General features: G+C 54.8%; 2 protein-coding genes across 12 annotated transcripts; both read right to left on the reverse strand.

Annotated features, from left to right (window-relative positions):
- Positions 1–953: 953 nt before the first annotated feature.
- On the reverse strand, positions 954–5,305 carry LAT (linker for activation of T cells). 4 transcript variants are annotated; one of them, XM_067013251.1, is made up of 12 exons: positions 4,872–5,305; positions 4,670–4,697; positions 4,510–4,544; positions 4,146–4,230; positions 3,948–4,012; positions 3,826–3,855; positions 3,675–3,738; positions 3,509–3,603; positions 1,824–1,886; positions 1,549–1,611; positions 1,375–1,449; positions 954–1,215 (listed from the first exon to the last, which is right to left on the reverse strand). In XM_067013251.1, exons 1-11 carry the CDS (start codon positions 4,972–4,974, stop codon positions 1,391–1,393), a joined length of 690 nt encoding a protein of 229 aa, XP_066869352.1. In that variant the 5' UTR covers positions 4,975–5,305; the 3' UTR covers positions 954–1,215; positions 1,375–1,390. The 4 variants fall into 4 exon arrangements, with proteins under 4 accessions (XP_066869352.1, XP_066869353.1, XP_066869350.1 ...); XM_067013252.1 differs by having other exon boundaries at positions 1,533–1,611; XM_067013249.1 differs by having other exon boundaries at positions 3,675–3,855.
- Positions 5,306–5,838: 533 nt separating this feature from the next.
- SPNS1 (SPNS lysolipid transporter 1, lysophospholipid) lies at positions 5,839–14,279 on the reverse strand. Of its 8 annotated transcripts, none has more exons than XM_067013247.1 (13): positions 13,690–14,279; positions 13,151–13,355; positions 12,987–13,052; positions 11,078–11,214; positions 9,775–9,926; positions 9,612–9,678; positions 8,656–8,801; positions 8,194–8,349; positions 7,712–7,901; positions 7,286–7,351; positions 6,916–7,014; positions 6,451–6,622; positions 5,839–6,177 (listed from the first exon to the last, which is right to left on the reverse strand). In XM_067013247.1, exons 2-13 carry the CDS (start codon positions 13,170–13,172, stop codon positions 6,083–6,085), a joined length of 1,368 nt encoding a protein of 455 aa, XP_066869348.1. In that variant the 5' UTR covers positions 13,173–13,355; positions 13,690–14,279; the 3' UTR covers positions 5,839–6,082. The 8 variants fall into 8 exon arrangements, with proteins under 8 accessions (XP_066869348.1, XP_066869345.1, XP_058894183.1 ...); XM_067013244.1 differs by having other exon boundaries at positions 13,151–13,441; positions 13,707–13,787; XM_059038200.2 differs by having other exon boundaries at positions 13,151–13,441; positions 13,690–13,784.
- Between the last annotated feature and the right edge of the window lie 4,177 nt (positions 14,280–18,456).

The following is an 18,456-nucleotide window of genomic DNA, read 5'->3' on the forward strand; positions in this document are numbered from 1 at the left end:
GGGGCCAGTCCCAACGACCAGGGTATCCACCAGGCCCTCCTACTCAGAGGGGGTCTTGGAGCAGCAGCAGTGGAACCACGTGGGAGCTCGTTAGGAATGCAGAGTCTCAGGCTACATCCCAGATGGACTGAATCAGAATCTGCATTTTCGCAAAACCCCCACACGAGTCATCTGTAAGTCAAATCTGAAGAGCCCGTTAACTTTTTCAGTTGCTTAGACAATTTTTAAAGTTCTGTTTTATTAAGAACCACAAAAAGTAAGAATTAAGAAGGCCCTTTGAGGGATTTCCCTGGTGGCACAGTGGTTAAGAATCTGCCTGCCAATGCAGGGGACACAGGTTCGAGCCCTGGTCCGGGAGGATCCCACATGCTGTGGAGCAACTGGGCCCGTGCGCCACAACTACTGAGCCTCCGCTCTAGAGCCCACGTTCCGCAATGAGTAGCCCCCGCTCGCCTCAACTAGAGAAAGCCCGTGAGCAGCAACAAAGACTCAATGCGGCCAAACATTAATTAATTAATTTTTTAAAAAAGAAAGCCCTTTGAGGTCATCAAGTCCACCCCTTTGTTTTAAAGATGGAGAAACCAGGGGCCGGTGGGGAAGGGTCTTGCTCTAGACGCCCACCCAGAGCTTCCCCAAGCCCTGTTCTCCCATCACCTCGGCCGTCGTCTGCCACTTCCAAGGACTATCTCACGAGGACACGCACCTGAGCCCCAGGAGTGCCAGCCGGGCTCAGAACTGCCTCACTCAGAAGGTGACGTGTCCCAGGCTTTGTTCAGTCACTCATACACACCTGGTCAGGACCCTCGAGAGCGCAGAGGGTCTGCGAGGATGGAGACCCATAAACACACACACGTGCACACGCACACACACACACACACACACACTCAGGACCTCGGACACAGCCCACCCTCACCCTGACTCCGACCCACTGGGCCCCCCAAAGCTAAGAGCACTACAGACCACAGCAGCCTTTATTCTGTTACGGAGCAGGGCTGGGGTCAGGGTGACTCGTTCTCAGGCTGCGTCAGAAGGTGCAGAGTACTGGGGCCACACAGACGGGACCCCGAAGTGACAATAAGTTAGGGGGAAAGTCCTCAGGCTGTTGTCAGGCTGGAGACGGGGCGGGGTGCCAAGTGGGGGCCCACAGAGCCACTGCCGGCTGCTTAGCTCAGCACTCCCAGGCAAGGCTGGCTCCAGACCCGGCAAGGCCTCTCACTGAAACACAGCGGGACAGGGACAGAGGGAGGGGTACAAGGTCAGGAGGTCGGTGGCGGTCACAGAGGCCCCAGACTCAGAGAGGAGAGGGCGGGGAGGGCCCAGGGCCCGCAGGTCCAGGGCAGGGCAGGGCAGGGCCAGGCCGGGCGGGCCTCTCACCGGGCCTTCAGTGGATCTAGAGGTTCTCGTAATCTGGAGCTTCCTCACCCTCCACCTCCTGGGAACTCTGGCCGGCTGCGAGGGAAGGGAGGGTTGGTCTTCAGCTCACAGACCATCGCGCTCTCCTCCAAGGCAGCTCCCCCCAGCGTCTGCCCTACCTCCCCCGACACACACCAGCCTTGCTCCTCGCCCCGGGCGGCAGCTCCTGGGACACGTTCACATACTCCCGGCTCCCATCTGCGGGGACAGGTCAGAAGGAGGGACGGCCATACCGAAAGGGGGGCAGGCCACACTGAGGGTGTGAGAGGAGGAGGAGGACACCCGGGCAGAGGGCGGCAGAGGGCGAGGAAGCCAGAGGGGGGCGGTGGGCACCCTCAAGGCTGGGATGAGAGTGAGGATGGGGGCGGGGGCGCGAGAGTGAGGAGGGAAGGCAGACCCCAGCCGCTCACCCAGAGACACCTCCGCGCTGTCCTCACTCTCGGGAACATTCACGTAATCGTCCCCCGACTCCACTGTAGGAAAGGCATGGGCGCCCACGCACTGTTACCCAGACCCCCCGAGGCAGACACCCAGAGGCTCCCAACCACAGCCCCCAAAGACTTTCGACATAACCAGCCCGAGACTCCCACACGCAGACCCCCAGAGACCATCCCCACTGTCGGCCCCAGAGGGAGGCAGGGAGGGCGGTCCGGACCTGCGACGCGGGTGGCGACGGAGAGAAGTAGGACAACTCGACCAGAATAGATTAGGGGAAACGGAATTGTGGGAGGAGAGACAGCAGGCCCCAGCGTGTCCCCCAGGCTGAGGAGCAGGGACGGGGAGCGGCTCGGGGTGGTGGCGCTGGGCGACACGTGTGCAGAAGGAAACAACACGCGGGGCTGGGCCGAGTCGGAGGCGCCATCGGCCCCGCTGGCCCCTCCTCCTCAGCCAGGCCTGCCCTGTCCCCCCTCTCCTGTCCTTGTCCCTTCCTAGCGCCTAGCGCCATCGACAACATCTTATTCTTTCACGTGTTGACTTATTTCTCCCTGAGGATGTGGACAAGGCAGGCTTCGGAGTCAGACTGCCCAGGTTCAAGTCCAGCTCCAGCATTAACTAACTGTGTAACCTCAGGCAAGCTACCTAACCGCTCTGGGTCTCAGTTTTCTCATCTGTAAAATAGGGTGAGGAACGGTACCCACCACACAGGGGTGTTGTGAAAACGGTGAATTAAAATAAGGCCTGTCATATAGTAAGTGCTGCCAAGTTTCTGTTAAATGAACAAATCATTGTTCAGATGGGACAAGTGAGGGGCAGGAGGGGAAGGGACAGGCTCAAAATCACCTGGGAATTGTGAGGTTTAATATTAATAAGTTAATACACATAAAACTCTTAGTAGGGCATGTAGTAGGCCCTCAATAATGTTAGCTGTTTTAATCACAACTCTACCTCATTAGATGTGATTATATCAGGGGCACCCAGTAAATATAATGGATGACTGAATGAGTGAATGAATGAATGAAAATAAGCACTTGGACAGATGGTCTGGGGCTCAAGAGAGAGGCCATGAGTTGAGAATCAGGACAGCACATGAAGCCAGGGTGTGGAAGTGAAGACCCAGAGCAAGTATAGAGAGAAAGGAGAGGAACGAAGCCAACAAGACATTTAGAAAAGCCTCCAACAGGCAGGATGAAACCAAAACGAAGAGAGGAAAGCATCCCAAAGGAAACTAAAACAACACAGGAAGCAGAAGAAAACTTCCCAAAGAAACCCAAAAAAGACGACCTATAATCAATATCCTTAGAGATTTACGAGACGATATTGCCTTTGTGAAACAAGATAGGAGGCTATGAAAAAGGAACATTCAGAGATGAAGAAAGCGCTTTTGGACAAGAAAGACAAAATGAAAGCATAGAGTCAAAAGAAGAATAAAGTCAAGGAAATCTTGCAGACAATAAAAGCAAAAGACAAGGAGGGAAGAGGAGAGAAAAGGTAAGGAAATCAGACGATCGGAGCCGGAAGTCCCCCGATCTGAAGGACAGAAGTGCTAGAAAGAGAGAAGAGAGAAAATGGAGGGGGAGCAAACATCCAGGAGGAGAGGGAAGAGCCGAGGGGCCGCAGCACAGAGGGGCAGGGAGTGGTCAGATGGCCGACTCACTGGAGAAGGCGCTATCTCGGAGGCCAGGGTTGCTGGACACGGGAGCTGGGGGGACGGCGGCGCCAGCGGCCGGGACGCTGTCAGGAAGCACGACCCTGAGGGAAGTCAAGGAGCGGGTGAGCGAGGAGCCCCGGCCTCAGCTCCCACCTCCCGCCTGGCCACTCACAAGTAGCCCTCGTTGTTATAGTCTTCCTCATCCTCATCTTCGTCCGCATCCTCACAGACTGCCTCTGGGGCGGGTAACGACACAGGGTCAGCAGAGCCCAGGACAGGCCCCAGCCTCCTCCTAACCGGGGCCACCAGGGTCCCTGACGCACCCTCGTTCTCGTAGCTGGCCACGCTGCTGGCTGCAGAGAGAGCAGGACAGGAAGACTGAGCCAGCTCAGAGGGGCCTGTCCTCCGCCGGGCCCCAGCCCCACAGGCCCAGCTCCACACTTACCGCCATCTGAGTCCTGCTGGGAAGACGGCATGCGGTGGGAGCCTCCGGGGGGCTGTGGGGATCTCCTGGGAATCAAAGGTCAGAGGGCGGGCTGGGGTGGGGCTCTGGGGCAGGAGGGATTGCAACAGGGAAAGAGGCCCCCAATCCAAGCAGGTGAAGGGGTAAAAAGGGGGATTTGGAGGGGAAGCGGCCACTTACGGGATGGGGAGCAGGTCTGGCTGGCTCTGGAGCAGGTAGGGCACAGGCGGGTAGGAAGTGGCTGGTGGCCAGGGGGCGAGCGTGGCTGAGGACACAGGACCAAGCTGAAGGAATGACTCCAAAGTTCATAGCTCATGTCCCTACCCTGGACGAGGCCTCGAAGGGCAGACTAGACCCCGACACCCCTGTGCCCTGGACAGGCCTGGGTGGGGGGCACCCATCTCCCTCCCCACTCCCAGCTCAGGTCAAGGCCATGTGGGCAGCCACAGGGGGAAACTGAACAAAGGCACACGCTCTCCCACCCACGCCAGGAGACGCTCCCCCCCCCTCCGCATCCAAGGAAGAGGACCCTCCGTGTACTCACGAGGCGGTTTGATCACGATGCTACTTGGGGTCAAACTAGCAGGAGAGACACAGCTTGGCTAAGCAGCTGGGAGAGGGCCCAGACCCCATCTCAGTCCCCTGGGGCCCAGCCCTGCATGGGGTATTGAGGGAGACACCCAGGGCGGACGGGGCAGACTCACCCATCAGAGGCAGCAGTGTCATATGAGCCTGAGGAAGAGAGGGCCCGTGAGGCAGCAAAAGGGGCTGACGAGGGCAGAGGGTGATGGAGTACGGGGCTCTCGGCGACTCCAAAGTCAAAGAGGGACAAAGGAGTTGGGGCGTGGGATGAGGATCCCTGTCGGTGTGTCTGAGCACCTGGACACCCCACCAGCCCACACTCACCTGGCAGCTCTCGGCAACGCACACACAATGCCATCAGCAGCACGGCCAAGAGAGGCAGCAGCAGGAGGCCCAGCACCAAGAGGACCAGGCTAACTGCCTCCATCTGCAGGGGAGAGCTTGGACGGGGCCTAGCTGCTCGCCGCACACCCCTCAGGGACGGAGCAGCAGGGCAAGGGCCAGGCCAGAAAGGGTAGAGGAGCCAAGCGGGCACCAGGCTGGGAGCCTCGTGGGGGGCAGCCGCGCCCTCCTCGGGGGCTCCCTGGGTCTCCTCCCCTCAGTGGGCTCAGCGAGCGTCAGCGCGGGCTCTGGAAGACCCTTGAACACCAGGCCCTGGCCTGGAGTCTGGGGTGCCAGCCACCCCTACACAAACCCTGTGCCCCAGCCCTACCTGCCCCTGGGCTCTGTGCCTGCCTCTCCTCAGCGCCTGCCTGCCTGCGGCAGGAAGCTGTGGTAAGCACCGGGTGAGGGCAGGAAATCATCGGGGCTCAGCTGGCTGCACCCTCCCCCTTCCCACCCCCACCCAGCCAGTGGGGAGGGGGAGGAGGCGGCCTCAGGAGCCGCCTGGGGCCCTCAGGAAGGGTCTGCTGGTCCCTGGGACAAGGGGCAAGCAGACCAGTGGGAGGAGGAAGAGATACTTGCAGGCCAGCCAGCTGCCGGGCCCTCCACAGTGAGGCTCAAGGAGGCGGCAGGGAGGGAGGCCCTGACACCGGGAATTCTGAGGGGCCCAGGGCGTGCCCACCCCACCTCACCCTGGCCGGCCTGCCAAGAAGGGCGGGCTCTCGGGGAGACATGGGCCTGAGCCAGCTCCCTCCGCCCCCTGATCATCCACTGGCCCAAAAGGGCAGGGATTTGCCCAAGGGCCCGCAGGAGTGACCCAACAGCCACTGGGAACCTGGGACTAGAGAGGGGGTGTCCCCTGCAATCCAGAGGTCACTAGCACCCAGAGAGACTCCAGCAGGCACTTGGGGTCTGGCTACAAACTTTATTCAGTTACAAATAGCACCGAGCCCCTGGGGCTGCTCCAGTGGCGGGGGATCCCCCTCCCGGAGCCCCAGAGTCCCCTCTTGGCCACCTGTGTAGTGTGTGGGAGCTGGAACATGGCCCAAGGCCCCTCCTAGAAAATGGGCCAGCCGAGGATTGGGGCCCGGCCACCTCCTGGGGTGGGCCCGGGGCCAGCGGTGGTAGATGTGCAGGTAGAAAGCGGTGACCCCTCAGATGAGCACACTGGACACGGGGACCCGGGTGGAGCGTCCTCTCTGGGGCACCACGATGCGGTCATCAGCAGGCCCAGCCTCACGCAACAGACCTGTCGGGGAGGGGTCAGAGTCAGGGCTGGATGGACAGACAGACACAGGGCCAGGGAGGGGACAAACAGGCACTGGCAAATGGATGGGGCAGCAGAGCCACACAGTGGGGCATCAGCTCGTGGGACAGGGAGACCCGAGGCCGAGGGAGGGGAAGGCTGCGGACTGAGGGCTGCCAGGGACACGGGGCTGGGTGCACGGACGGATGGACAAGCAGGCAGCATCATGAAGTTAGGCAAGGAGCTGTGGACGGACAGCGGGGAGGCCCAACTGACCCTGCACGTGCAGCTGGGCCCGCCGGCGGTCGCCCTCAATGAAGATGGCAGCTCCCAGGAAGGCCGCGCCGCCCAGCGCCCCCATGAAGGCGCAGAGCATGAGCGAGAACTGCAGGGCCCGGAACTCAGACAAGAAGGAGGGGGGCCAGCCCTGGCGGAGGCGGTCGGAGATCTGCGGGGAGACAAGGAAAGAAAAGTCAGGAGAACAGAGAGGAAGCCCCTGAACTCCAGAAGAACGAAGAAGACTTAGGCCTGGACCTTACCGGTGGAAATCTGCCAAGACAAAATCATGCCCACCCGGCTGAGCCTCCGAGGTTAAGGGTGCCTGGCACAGGGGACTCGGATGCCTCACTAGGGTGAGACCCTCTAATCTGGCCCGTGCTCAGGCCACTGGCCACCAGTCGGTACTGGGAATGTGGGGTCCCCCAAGCCCCACCCCAGGCCCAGCCAAGGGGCCGTGCTCACCAAGCCAATCAGGTAGGGGCTCCCAGCGTCACCCAGCAGGTGGGACAGCACGATCTGAAAGGCCTCAGCGGTGGAGCGTCGTGTGGGGATCACCACGTACTGGGAGGAAAGAGGGGCAGGAGGCAGAGGGTGGGGACAGGGCCAAGGCTCAGCCTAGGCTGAGGTCAGGTGAACTCTAGCTCAGAGGTGTGGCTGGGGTGAAGGGCAGGGCAGGCCCGGGCTACAGGCCCACCTGGGGTTGGACTCTGAAGTCAGTCCAGGGCTGGGTTTTGAAGAAGGGATGAAGGTCACAGTTCAAGACAAGTGAGGTCCCCTGCCCCCACTCCCTGCTCCCATCAGCCTCTGGGGTAACCCTGGGCCACCTACTCACCAGCAGAATGTCAGCCACAATGGCCCAGTTCATGGACAGCAGTGTCTCTCCAATAAAAATGAAAATCTGGGGGATGGGAGGTAGGCAGTGAAGGAGGGGGAAGAGGGGTGGGGCGTTGGTCTCATCACAAGAAGAGCAAACACATGGAGGGTTCACTAGGTACCAGGTCCATCTATTAACTCATTTAACCCTCACAACAGCCCTAGGAGACAGTTGCTACTATTATTCCCATTTTACAGAAGATGAAACTGAGCACAGAGAGGTTAAGTCACTTGCCCAATGTCACACAGCTAAGAATGGCCAGAACTGAGATTCAAACCCAGGCATTCCCACTCCAGAGTTGGCTCTGACCCTAGTCCTGCCCCAGTGCACCATTCCTCCACCCTGGACCCAGAACACCCCCTTAGACACCTGCTGGCTACTCACATAGGTGGCCACAATGCTACCACGGGCGCAGGCGAGGGACAGGAAGAGGAAGGGTGAAGAGCCCAGGAGCCCAGCAGCACAAACCAGCGGGTCAGCCCGGGGGTTGGAGCGGCGGAGTCGGCGGCTGATCTCCACGCCCAGGCCCACACCCAGGACCCCGGTGAGGCAGGTGATGAGCCCAAAGATGAGGCTGGAGGGAAGGGGAGGGGCAAGGGGGCTAGCCTCACCCCCATGGCCCAGAGAGAAAGATCGTCCATCCTGGCCACCATCACAACCCGGGTCTATCCAGGCACAGCACCCCATGGTTCACAAGAGGAAGGCACCTATTCCCAGACTAGGAAACTGAGACTCTGGGAGAGGAAGTAGCTTGTGGAGGTGGAGTCAGGATTCACACTCTCCTTGCCTGAGTCTGAATCACAGACTCTCTCCACTTCATCCCCTGCCACCTGCAGGGCCACCCAGACCAGACCCCATCTGGGTACCTGTCAGAGGAAGAGCAGGAGTCTCCAGGAAGGCAGGGGGGGGTCTCCCCCAAGACCACACGGGAACGCAGCAAGAAAGCAGGAGCCCAAAGAGCCAGGGAGCCCGTGACAAAGGCCACAGCAGTGAAACCAAGGGAAGACAGGATGAAACTAGGACTGCAGACAATTAGGAGGGAAGAAGTTAGACTCCACTGAGGTATCGGTGTCAGAGACCTCTCTTCTCCCTCTCTGGCTTATTTTAATAGTCAGGGCACTGAGTCTGGAGGCTGTACTGGCTTCCAGGATCTGGGCCTGTAATTCAAGCAGCTGCCATAAGGGGGCAGTGGCGACAGAATTCCTGGCCTTAGGATAGGGCCAGCTGACAGAAAACAGAACAAAGACCACACCCATGTAAATCTCAAACTAGACCTTAGGGCCTCCCTGGGGGCCTCAGATGTTGGGTTAGGATGGAACTGAACTCACTTTCTTGCCAGAGCCCTCAGATCTGCCCACCACGAGGTGGGGTTCAGGGGTGGTGAGTCTAAGTGGCGCTCCACAGCTCCCCTTGGCGGTTCCCGTACTACCAAGAACAGCAGCACAACAGCCACCACTCCTAGACCTGGTGTCACCTGGGGAAAGAGTGGGCTTCAAGAAAGGCACAGACAGGGAGACACTCAACCCTGGGGGCTGAGAGAAAGTGAGGGTGTACAAAAGTAACTCAGGCCCCAACACTTCAAACACCCAGTGAGTGCCTGCTCAAGGAAGCTGAACCTGTGGTTGAGGGGAGGAGGTGACTGCCACTAGGAAGTGTTTCTGTTTCTGCAAGCCTAACTGCTCCCTCTTTAGCAACAGCACCCTAATTTTCTTTTGGGAAAACACTCCCCCCCATTTCTCTCAACCCATGTGGTTCAAATAGGGTGGGGCTTGTAACCCAGACTTGGCCAAGAGTAATGTTAAACCTCCCAGGCCTCAGTGATTGAGTCAGTGCCAGCATGTGACTCATGTTCATCTAATCAGACACCATCCAGGACTACTGCTCAAGGATCCAGGGTGCTGAAGTTTCTCAACGGGAAGATAAACATGTGGAGCTTTCACTTGCTTGAGAAGGAAGATAACAGAGGACAGTAGAGCTGAGAAAAGGATGATCAAATTCCTGTGACACTGTGGGAGTCCTGCATCCAGCTTTACCTGAAGCTCACCCTAGGACTCTCCATTATGAGAGCCAATACAGTCCCATTTGGAGGCTTACAGTTGTACAATGGGCTTCTATCACCTGCAGTCAAGAGTTTTACCTAGCACGTGGCTTCGCAGTAAGGGCAGCTAGGCTGCCTGTAGGCTTGGCAGAGTGAGCGCTGCCTTCAAGAGGGGGTGTCTGACGGTGGAAAGGGGGAATCAGTGAGTGCACTGCTAACCTTTCTCCAGGCCGTGACCCGACTCACCCGCAAAGCCCAGTGCCAGTCCCCGGCCACATCCTTCACTTTGGAGCCTGCAATGTAACCCAGACCACTGTGGGAAGGGGGTGGGGGGGGAGAAGAGACGGCTGGTCAGTCCCGTTCCAGGCAAGGCCCTTCTGCCTCCCCGCCAGGCCCAAGGTCCACTCACCTGCCCACAGGGATGGCAAAGTAGAACACGCTGAGCATCCGACTCCGCTGGTCTGCCACGAAGAGGTCAGCGATGAGGGTGGGTGCGATGGTGGAGTAACTGGCCTCCCCGACCCCCACCAGGCCCCGGGTCAGGAGGAGCAGCCAGAATCGCTGGGGAACGAGATATGGGGCAGGTGGCACCCCGCCCTGCAGCCAGCCTCCCAGTCTCCCTCACCAGCCAGCTCTGGAGAGGTGGCAGGGATGGCAGGAGAGGCCTGGGTTTTAGAATCAAACCGACCTGAGCTTGAATCTTGGCTCCACTACTTACTAGCTGTGACTCTGAGAAAGCAACTTAACCTCTCTGAGCCTCAGTTTCCTCATCTGCAAAAGGGGGATAATAACAACTTGTTCACATACCTATTGTGAGAACTGGACCACGAAAGGTCTATTCATTACCTTGCACCCAGTAGGTACGAAATAAATCTTTATTTCTATCTTGTCCAAACCACCCAAGACACCCCAACAGTGAATAGTGATCTTAGGCGGGGGTTTGTTTGTCTACCAGAGACACCAAAGCTAAGAACAAGGTACAATCACCCAAGGAGAGTGTGTAGTGTCCGGGGCTGAGGAGACAGAGTCCCAGGGCAGAAAGTGAGAACAGACAGAGGTGAGTTAAAAGGAGCAAAGAAGCAACAGCCAGGGGGGCAGGACGAAAACCAGAAGAGGGCGTCACAGAAGTTAGAAGAGAGTTTTCGGAAGGAAGAAGTGGGTCAACAGAGCCAGAGGCTCTCAGGAGATCCAGCAAGAACAGGACTAGGAAGTAGGAGCTACAGCTAGCAACTGAGAGGGCACTGTTGACTTTGGCAACGGAGGGATGGGGGGCAGGTTAGCCAGCAGTGCTCAAGGGGGGAGTGGGAGGAGAGGAAGTGCAGGCAAAGTGAGAGCCTCTCCCCAGCTGCTCCTTCACCCAGACTAGAACTTCCCTCTGGGGAAGTCTGACTGGGAAGAGGAAGATGGAGAGAGGGCAGTCCTGGTAAGGTCTTTCCTGTGATAGAGAAATGTGAGTGTTTAGGTGTGCAGTGGAAGGAGGGGATGATGGACAGAAGAAGGTTCTGGAAGAAAAGGGGAGAGGATGGGGTGGGCAGATAACTCAGGCAAGCAGGGAACAGAAGACGGCATGGACCAAGGGAACCGCACGAGTTCCCCGGGCCCAGTCTGCAATGACTCCCAAGAGCAGCAGCAAAGACTGATGGGGGAGTCAGGGTGGGGGGAGGAGAGGGCAGCGGGGGAGAGCAGAAGCAGGAGCCAGTGTGGGACCTCACCTCTCTGGGGATGAAGGACGACCCCAGTGTCACCAGGGACCAGAAGGCAATGCCCCCGCACATGAGATACTTCCGATTGTACCTGTCACCCAGGTAGCCAAACACAGGTGCCAACACCATGTAACTGGAGATGAACACTGGGGGGAAGCAGAGAGTCACAGCCCAGCCCCAGTACCCCTACCCCACCCCCAAACCAGCTCAGGGAAGGCGAAGGGGGGCAGGAATAACTCCCAACCCTGAAACTATCAGAGCTTCCTGCAAGCGGGAGTGGGGGGAGGTCGTAGTCGTCCAGCTCCATCTCCAATGTTCTTCAGATCTTCCATTGTAGAATGGATGGCCCAGCTGACTCATCCCTTCCCCCATACCCTGGTCTGCAATGCACTTATCTGATCTAGCCCCTCCCTACCCCCTCCAACTTCATGCTTATCCACTTTCCCTCTCCGCACCCCAATGACCCAACTGCCAAGTTCAATACCACCTTAAGGCTTTGGGCACCTGCTGTCCTCTATCTGGAATTGTCTCTCCTCTCCCCTGAGCTCCACAACCTCAGCTCCTTCACCCTCAGCTCAGAAACCTTCCCAACCACCACATATCCAGTCTCTCTCTATCACAGCTACTCTGTCTTCTTTTACATAACAGTTATTTCTATAGAAAATTATCCCATTATTAGTTTAGGTTTTCAGGGACTGTTGCCTCCCCCATGCACAGCAAAATGTTGGCTCCAGGAAGACAAGGACTGTATTGGCCATGACCGGGTTTCCATCACTTAACATATTGCCGAGCACAAAACAGGTGCTCTACAAACACGTGTTGAATGAAAATGTGAAGAGGGTTGCTGAGAAAGACCTGTTGTTGTTGTTTTTTGGCTGAGCCACGGGGCATGTAGGATCTTAGTTTCCGGACCAGGGCTCGAAGCCCCGCCCCCTGCACTGGGAGCACAGAGTCTTCATCACTGGACTGCCAGGGAAGTCCCAGACCTATTTCTTCTCTAACTCAACAACTCTTTAGAGCTTTGCAGACCTGGACCTATGATCCCATTCTCATTCCATTAAACTTTGGCTTAAATAACTCCAGTTCCTTGGTGGCCTGGAGTGGAGCAAAGAACACTGCAAGACCTGCCTGGTTTCAAACTCCTCTTCTGCCTCGAACTTGTTGTGTGACCCTAGGCAAGTCTTAACTCCTCTCCAAGCCTCAGTTTCTTTATAAAAATGTAGATGATACTACCTACTTTCTCTATAAAACAAGAAAAATAACTCCTTGGCTGATAAAGGATTAGAAGACAATGGGTGTAAAACGTCTTGCCAAATTCTTTGGATGTTATCAGTACTTCCTCCAGGGCCTGGCACATGGTAGGTGCTCAGAAATGAAGGAAGGAGGGAAGGAAGGAAAATAGGACTTGGCCTTGGCTTTGCCGTTCCCATAAATCCCAAAGTTCTGAACAAGTAAAACTCACCTCTTCCTCTTCTAGACACCCTCTTCTGCCATTATTTACTGGGTGCCTACCATTTTTCAATACTGTACTATGCACTTCACAGGCATTATCTCATTTAATCCTCACATCCGCCCTATGAGGTGAGCCGGGGTTATTACTAGTTCCAGCTCACAGAAAAGGAAAGTGAGGCTTAGAGAGGTTGAGGGCCTTGCCTACCATCACATTAAGTGAAAAGCTGGTATATAAACCCAGATCTGTCTTAACCGTGATACAAAACTGACTCACTGTTTAAACCTCTTTAAATGTGGTGTCCTAATCGAACAGGACAGCCTCAGGGCAGAGCCATGGCCATCTCGTCCCCTAGCTGGGCCACCGGATCTCCCAAAAAATAAGACCCCAGGCACGCCAGCATGTGGCCCCAACTGGGGTAGAACAGAAAGAAGAGGTGCTGTGTGCCCAGGAGGGGCCTCCACTCACCCGTCTGGATAAGGCCGGAGCTACTGTCTCCGATGTCGAAAAACTGCTCAATGTCCGGAAGGACGCCTGGGAAGGAGAACACTCAGGATGGGCTGGCCGAGGCAGCCCCACCTTCGGGACCCCGCTCCCATCCCCGTTTCTAACTTTCCCCCAGAAGTGAGTACCAGCCACGGTGAAGCGGTCCATGTAGTTAAGGAGGTTGATGTAGCACAGCACGGCCACTATGAGAGCCGAACGGCCCGAAGACAAGCCCGTGATGCGCTGCAGTCCCTCCCGGTCTGGGACTTCGGGATCCTCGGACTTCGGGTTCCCCACGGACCCCGGCAACCCGGCGGTGCCGGGCGCAGGCCCGTCGTCCGTGTCATCCGCCTGGCTGAGGAAGGGCGCGGTGTCGGACCCGGACATGGTCCCGGGGACCGCGCCCGCCCGCGCTACGGTCCCACCGACGATCCCACCTGCGAGGGGAGGAGGCTGGAGAAAGGAGGATGGACGGAACCCAGGCGAGGGAAGTGCGCTCGGACACCGAGAGGAGCTTGCCCCGAAGCACAGAGCACGGAGGATGGAACCCGGGCTCTATCATGCGTCCCCGCCCCGGCAGACACACCGCGCGGAGGGACGAGTGGAACTCCGGTGAGATCAGAGACAGGAACGGGTTGAGGAGAGTCCGATCCCCCGCCCCCTCCCTGTTGAGGCCACCCCTCACCCCGGGTAGGAGCCCACCGCATTCGCGGTTGGTCAGCCTCGGCGCCGCACCACCGCCACCGCCATGTTGTCTAAGAGCCGGTCATGTGACACTGGAGCAGGGGCGGGGGCGATGGACGCCACTGCGGGCCAGCCCCTGAGGCGACTACGGAGGCCGCGCGCGTCCCTGCGGTTTTGCCGACGTTCCCACGTTGTGACTGTGGCCGGTCGCCACGGTCCTCAGCTGCATTCCCGCCACGACAGCCGACCTAAAGGTATCTGGGTGAACTGTTGCAGTACCTCCCACTCTGAATCTCGGCTTCCTTATCTGCAACGCTGCTTGGCAGACTTCTTATTGAACGAGATCAAACGAGACAATGGAAACTTAAAAGATTCTGGAAATACAGTAGTACTGTAAATATCTCTAAACGTGCCAACAGACAGGTTTTTAAAAAATTTTTACTTATATGTGTTTCTTGGGTCTTTGTTGCTGCGCGCAGGCTTTCTCTAGTTGCAGAGAGCGGGGTCCCCTCTTCATTGCGGTGTGCGAGCTTCTGAATGCAGTGGCTTCTCTTGTTCAGAAGCCCTGGCTCTAGGTGCGCGGGCTTCAGTAATTGTGGCACGCGGCCTCAGGAGTTGTGGCTCGCAGGCTCTAGAGCGCAGGCTCAGTAGTTGTGACGCACGGGCTTAGTTGCTCCACGGCATGTGGGGATCTTCCCAGTCCAGGGATCGAACCCGTGTCCCCTTCAGTGGCAGGCAGATTCTTAACCACTGCGCCATCAGGGAAGTCCCAACAGACAGTTCTTACTCTCTTCCCCACGGTGTCCGGTTGGGGCTTCATACGTGCTCAGTAAGTGTTGGATGAATGAATGAATGGTGAACAGTGGCCCCCGTCCCTACCTTTAGGATTCCCCAACCCAGCTGAGCTTTCCCTGCAGACGTTTAAGAAAGTGTCCCCGGCCGCGTCTGGAGCCGGTTTTTCCTCACATCCAACTTGCGCCCTCTGATGGTCTCACTTGGAACAGGCAGGGGCTAAGGAGACTCCTAGCCATGGACGGCTCGAAGACCACAGAGCCCTGGCACCAAAACAGCTTGGTTCCTGAGTGCGTCGCCGCCCCAATCGCCAAGCTACAGCTAATAAACATACACTCTAAAGTTAGTGTAGTTCTATGCAAAGGCAGCTTCAAGACCCCTCTTCCAACCAGACCTCTAAGTCCCTCTGCCGAAATTCTAGAGTCTCATGATCTTGGGACCCCCACAAGAGGCCTTATCAGAAACTCGAGTCACTGCCCTACTTGGCGTTGCCCCAGGAGTACTTCACGTTTCAGAACCTTAAGCCTGGTCTCCCTTTAGGGTCTAAAGGAAAGAGATGGAGAGGAATTTCAGATTGTAGTCACTGAATTTCCTCAGTACTATTGAGCAGCTACTATAAGCCTGACATTGTGCTGGGTGTCAGGCAACTGCAGATTTACCTACCCTCATAGAGCTTATCTGAAGGAGCTTTTGCATGCAAAAGGTGCACCTGTGAAATGAAAAGGCAAGCCATTGATTGGAAGGAAGTATTTGCAAAGCATGTATCTGACAAGGACTTCTATCCAGATGTATAAAGAACTCTTAAAACTCTGTAAGAGGGCTTCCCTGGTAGTGCAGTGGTTAAGAATCTGCCTGCCAATGCATGGGACACAGGTTCGCGCCCGGGTCCGGGAAGATCCCACATGCCGCGGGGCAACCAACCCCGCGAGCCACAACTACTGAAGCCTGTGGCCCGTGCTCCACAACAAAGAACAAAAAAGCAGCCAAAATAAATAAACTAAATAAATTTTTTAAAAAAACTCAGTAAGACAAAAACACAATTTTTTAAGTGGGCAAAAGATTTGAATAGACATCTCACAAAAGAAGATATATGCATAGCACAGGGAGATCAGCTCGGTGCTTTGCGACCACCTAGAGGGGGGATGAGAAGGGTGGGAGGGAGATGCAAGAGGGAGGGGATATGGGGATATACGTATGCATATAGCTGATTCAGTTTGGTATACAGCAGAAACTAACATGACACTGTAAAGCAATTATACTCCAATAAAGATGTTAAAAAAAAAAAAAAAAGAAGAGCATTTTGCTCAACATCCAAGTCTACAAAGATTAACCTGCTGCAGCCACTGACCAATAGTGCACTCGGTGATTCAGATGAAGAGATTAAGCAAATAACGGGATGCACTCTGCTCCAGACAGAGGAAATTAAGGATAACAGGATGCTCTGTGCTTTGGATAAACAGTAGCTAATACGCATTTCAGGAAGAATTTTAATGAACCCAGCTTCTTGCATCTTCCCATACATAGAAGAGCACTATAATCATTAACTTGAGAAAACTGCTCTTTGTGACCGGCAGTAATCTTTTACCAAAATGTATATTGACTGCTTGTACTCCCTGACCAAAATATTTACATGTAAACTGGCCTCACCCCCTACCTCTTTGGAGCAGTTTTTCAGAGCTATCTGAGAGGCTGTCTCCCAGGCTATAGTCCCCAGTAAGTCCCTGAATAAAACCTCAGATGTGGGGGAGGGGCAGTCATTGACTTTCCAGGAGGGAAAGAAGAGCAGTCCAGGCAGCAGAAAGCATGTGCAAAGGTCCTGCCACGGGAGGCAGCATAATGAACACAAGGGTCTGAAAGCAGGGCAGTGTGGAGAGCAGTGAGAGAGGGAGGCTGGCTGGGGAGCGGGCAGGGAGCAGTCTTCAACAGGCCCACCTGGTTTTCCGTCTGGCTCTGCCTTCCGTGGCTGTGCCGTCTGGGACAGTTTAATTCATCTTAGTTTGTTTCTCTTCTGTAAAATGGGAATAATAACACCTGCCTCCCAGGATTGCTCTGAGGATGAATGAGATTAGGAAAAGTGCCAAGCTTGGTATGTGACACCAGATCAGGGCTCCTTAAAGTTTTGAAGGTTTCTAATCAGGGGAGTTTTAGAAAGATTCCCTGACGAGTGATCAATCTCTTTGATCAAAAGGATGAATAATCACTGTCATCATGAAAGAAATGCAAATCCTTTTACAATGAGTAGTCTTTCCCCGTATCCTCCCCAGATTAAGCACTGGGGAAGATAAGAGGAAACTGGAACCTTCTAGCACTTGCTAATGGATTTATAAAGCGGTCCAGTCACTTGTACTCGAGAGAAAATGGGTAGGTGCACATCCAATGATCTGTGATTCCATTCCTGGATATAAACCTGAGAAAAATCCCACTCGGGGTCACCACAATATTGCTTGCGATAGCAACATACTGGGGGGCTAGGACGGGGTTTGGTTACAAGTGACAGAAATCCTCCAATAGCAGTGATTTTTTTTTTTTTTTTTTTTTTTTTTTGCCATACAACTTGCAGGATCTTAGTTCCCTGGCTAGGTTTTGAACCCGGGCCCCAGCAGTGAAAGTGCCAAGTCCTAACCACTGAACCACCAGGGGATTACCACCCAATAGCAGTGATTTAAACAAGACAGGAAGTTCCCCTTCTCGCCAAAGCCCAGAGGTCAGCAGTGCAGAGCTGGTAAGACGCTACATGGAAGCTCAGACCCAGGCGCCTTCTCTCCTGGTCCTGCCCTGCACGGCTCCCTTCCCCATGGTCACCTTGTGTCGGTAGGGATGCTCCACTTCCAGTGAGCAGCAGGAAGAAAGCCAAAGAGAGGGGCACACACTGCCCACTTAGGGACGCGTCCTGGAAGTCGCATGCCTTCCTCTGAATTGGCATTTGGCCACACTTGGCTACAGTGGAGGCTGGCAAGCACTGTCTTCATTCTGAACTCTCTGTGCTTTGCTAAAAACCAGGGGTTCTGTTACCCTGGGAGGAGGAAGAATAGGTGTGAGGGGACAACAAACGGTCTCAGCCACAGGGGTCATGGGGGGGGGGTGGTCACGGGAAGGACAGAGAGATGGAAATCCTCAAATATACACAAGTTGAATGTATTCCCATTTATTCTGTTGAGATTGAACATATTTTAGTTTTAATGTGTTCAGACTTATTAACGGACATAAAATATCTGAAAAAAATGAGTTATACCATAACATGGATTATTTAAATGTTAAAAAATTTTCTTTCTATATTTCCCACACTGTAAGTTCAAAGGAATACCACATTCCAACAAAAAACTCTTTAAAGAGAGTGATATGCTTTTGCCAAAATTATACCACCTATCAGTGGAAAATTCATGGCTTTATTAGTAGACGGTGCTCAGAAAACTGGCTCTTTATATGGTGAAACTAAAACTTGAATCTCGTAGACAAAGGTGAATTTCAAATAGTTTAAAAGTAGCATTCAACATTTCAGCAGCCAGTACAGCCTGGCATCAACCAATGAGAACAAATATTTGACCATGCAAAGCAGATGCCAGAACATACCAGTGTGTACTGGCTGGACTTCAGCCCAATATTAGTGGCCTAAATGTGAAAGAAAAACTAATAAACTAACAGAAGAAAATGTAAACTATCTTAACTACTTTTAAATAAGAAATCAAAAAGCAACAAATTATATAACAAAATAGTTGATTCATCTACATTAAAATTAAGAATTTCTGTTCAGTGAAGGACACCCCTGAATATACAAACACAAGTGCCATTTTGAGAGTTTTTTGCAACTGCCCAGGAATATACGAAGAACTTTTGAGAGTAAACAAAAGAAAAAAGATAGGAAGCTCCCATGAGAAAATCAGCAATTCACACAAAGGGAAACCAGAAAAGCTGACAGCTATATAAAGAAATTCCCCAAATTACTGGTGATCAGATGAATGTACATTAAAATACGGCA

Source organism: Kogia breviceps, chromosome 14, assembly GCF_026419965.1.
Source record: "Kogia breviceps isolate mKogBre1 chromosome 14, mKogBre1 haplotype 1, whole genome shotgun sequence".
In the NCBI taxonomy this organism is placed as follows: domain Eukaryota; kingdom Metazoa; phylum Chordata; class Mammalia; order Artiodactyla; family Physeteridae; genus Kogia; species Kogia breviceps.

Excerpts from the sequence above, each read along its gene's own strand:
- LAT (XM_067013249.1), bottom strand. The coding sequence starts at position 4,974 with ATGGAGGCAGTTAGCCTGGTCCTCTTGGTGCTGGGCCTCCTGCTGCTG. Across the intron at positions 4,013-4,145 it reads CCAGACCTGCTCCCCATCCC|GAGATCCCCACAGCCCCCCG; the intron begins GTAAGTGGCCGC and ends TTTGATTCCCAG. Across the intron at positions 1,887-3,508 it reads CCGAGATAGCGCCTTCTCCA|TGGAGTCGGGGGACGATTAC; the intron begins GTGAGTCGGCCA and ends CCTTTCCTACAG.
- SPNS1 (XM_059038197.2), bottom strand. The coding sequence starts at position 13,711 with ATGCGGTGGGCTCCTACCCGGGGTGAGGGGTGGCCTCAACAGGGAGGG. Across the intron at positions 9,679-9,774 it reads TTTGCCATCCCTGTGGGCAG|TGGTCTGGGTTACATTGCAG; the intron begins GTGAGTGGACCT and ends CCCTTCCCACAG. Across the intron at positions 6,178-6,450 it reads GGCCCAGCTGCACGTGCAGG|GTCTGTTGCGTGAGGCTGGG; the intron begins GTCAGTTGGGCC and ends CCTCCCCGACAG.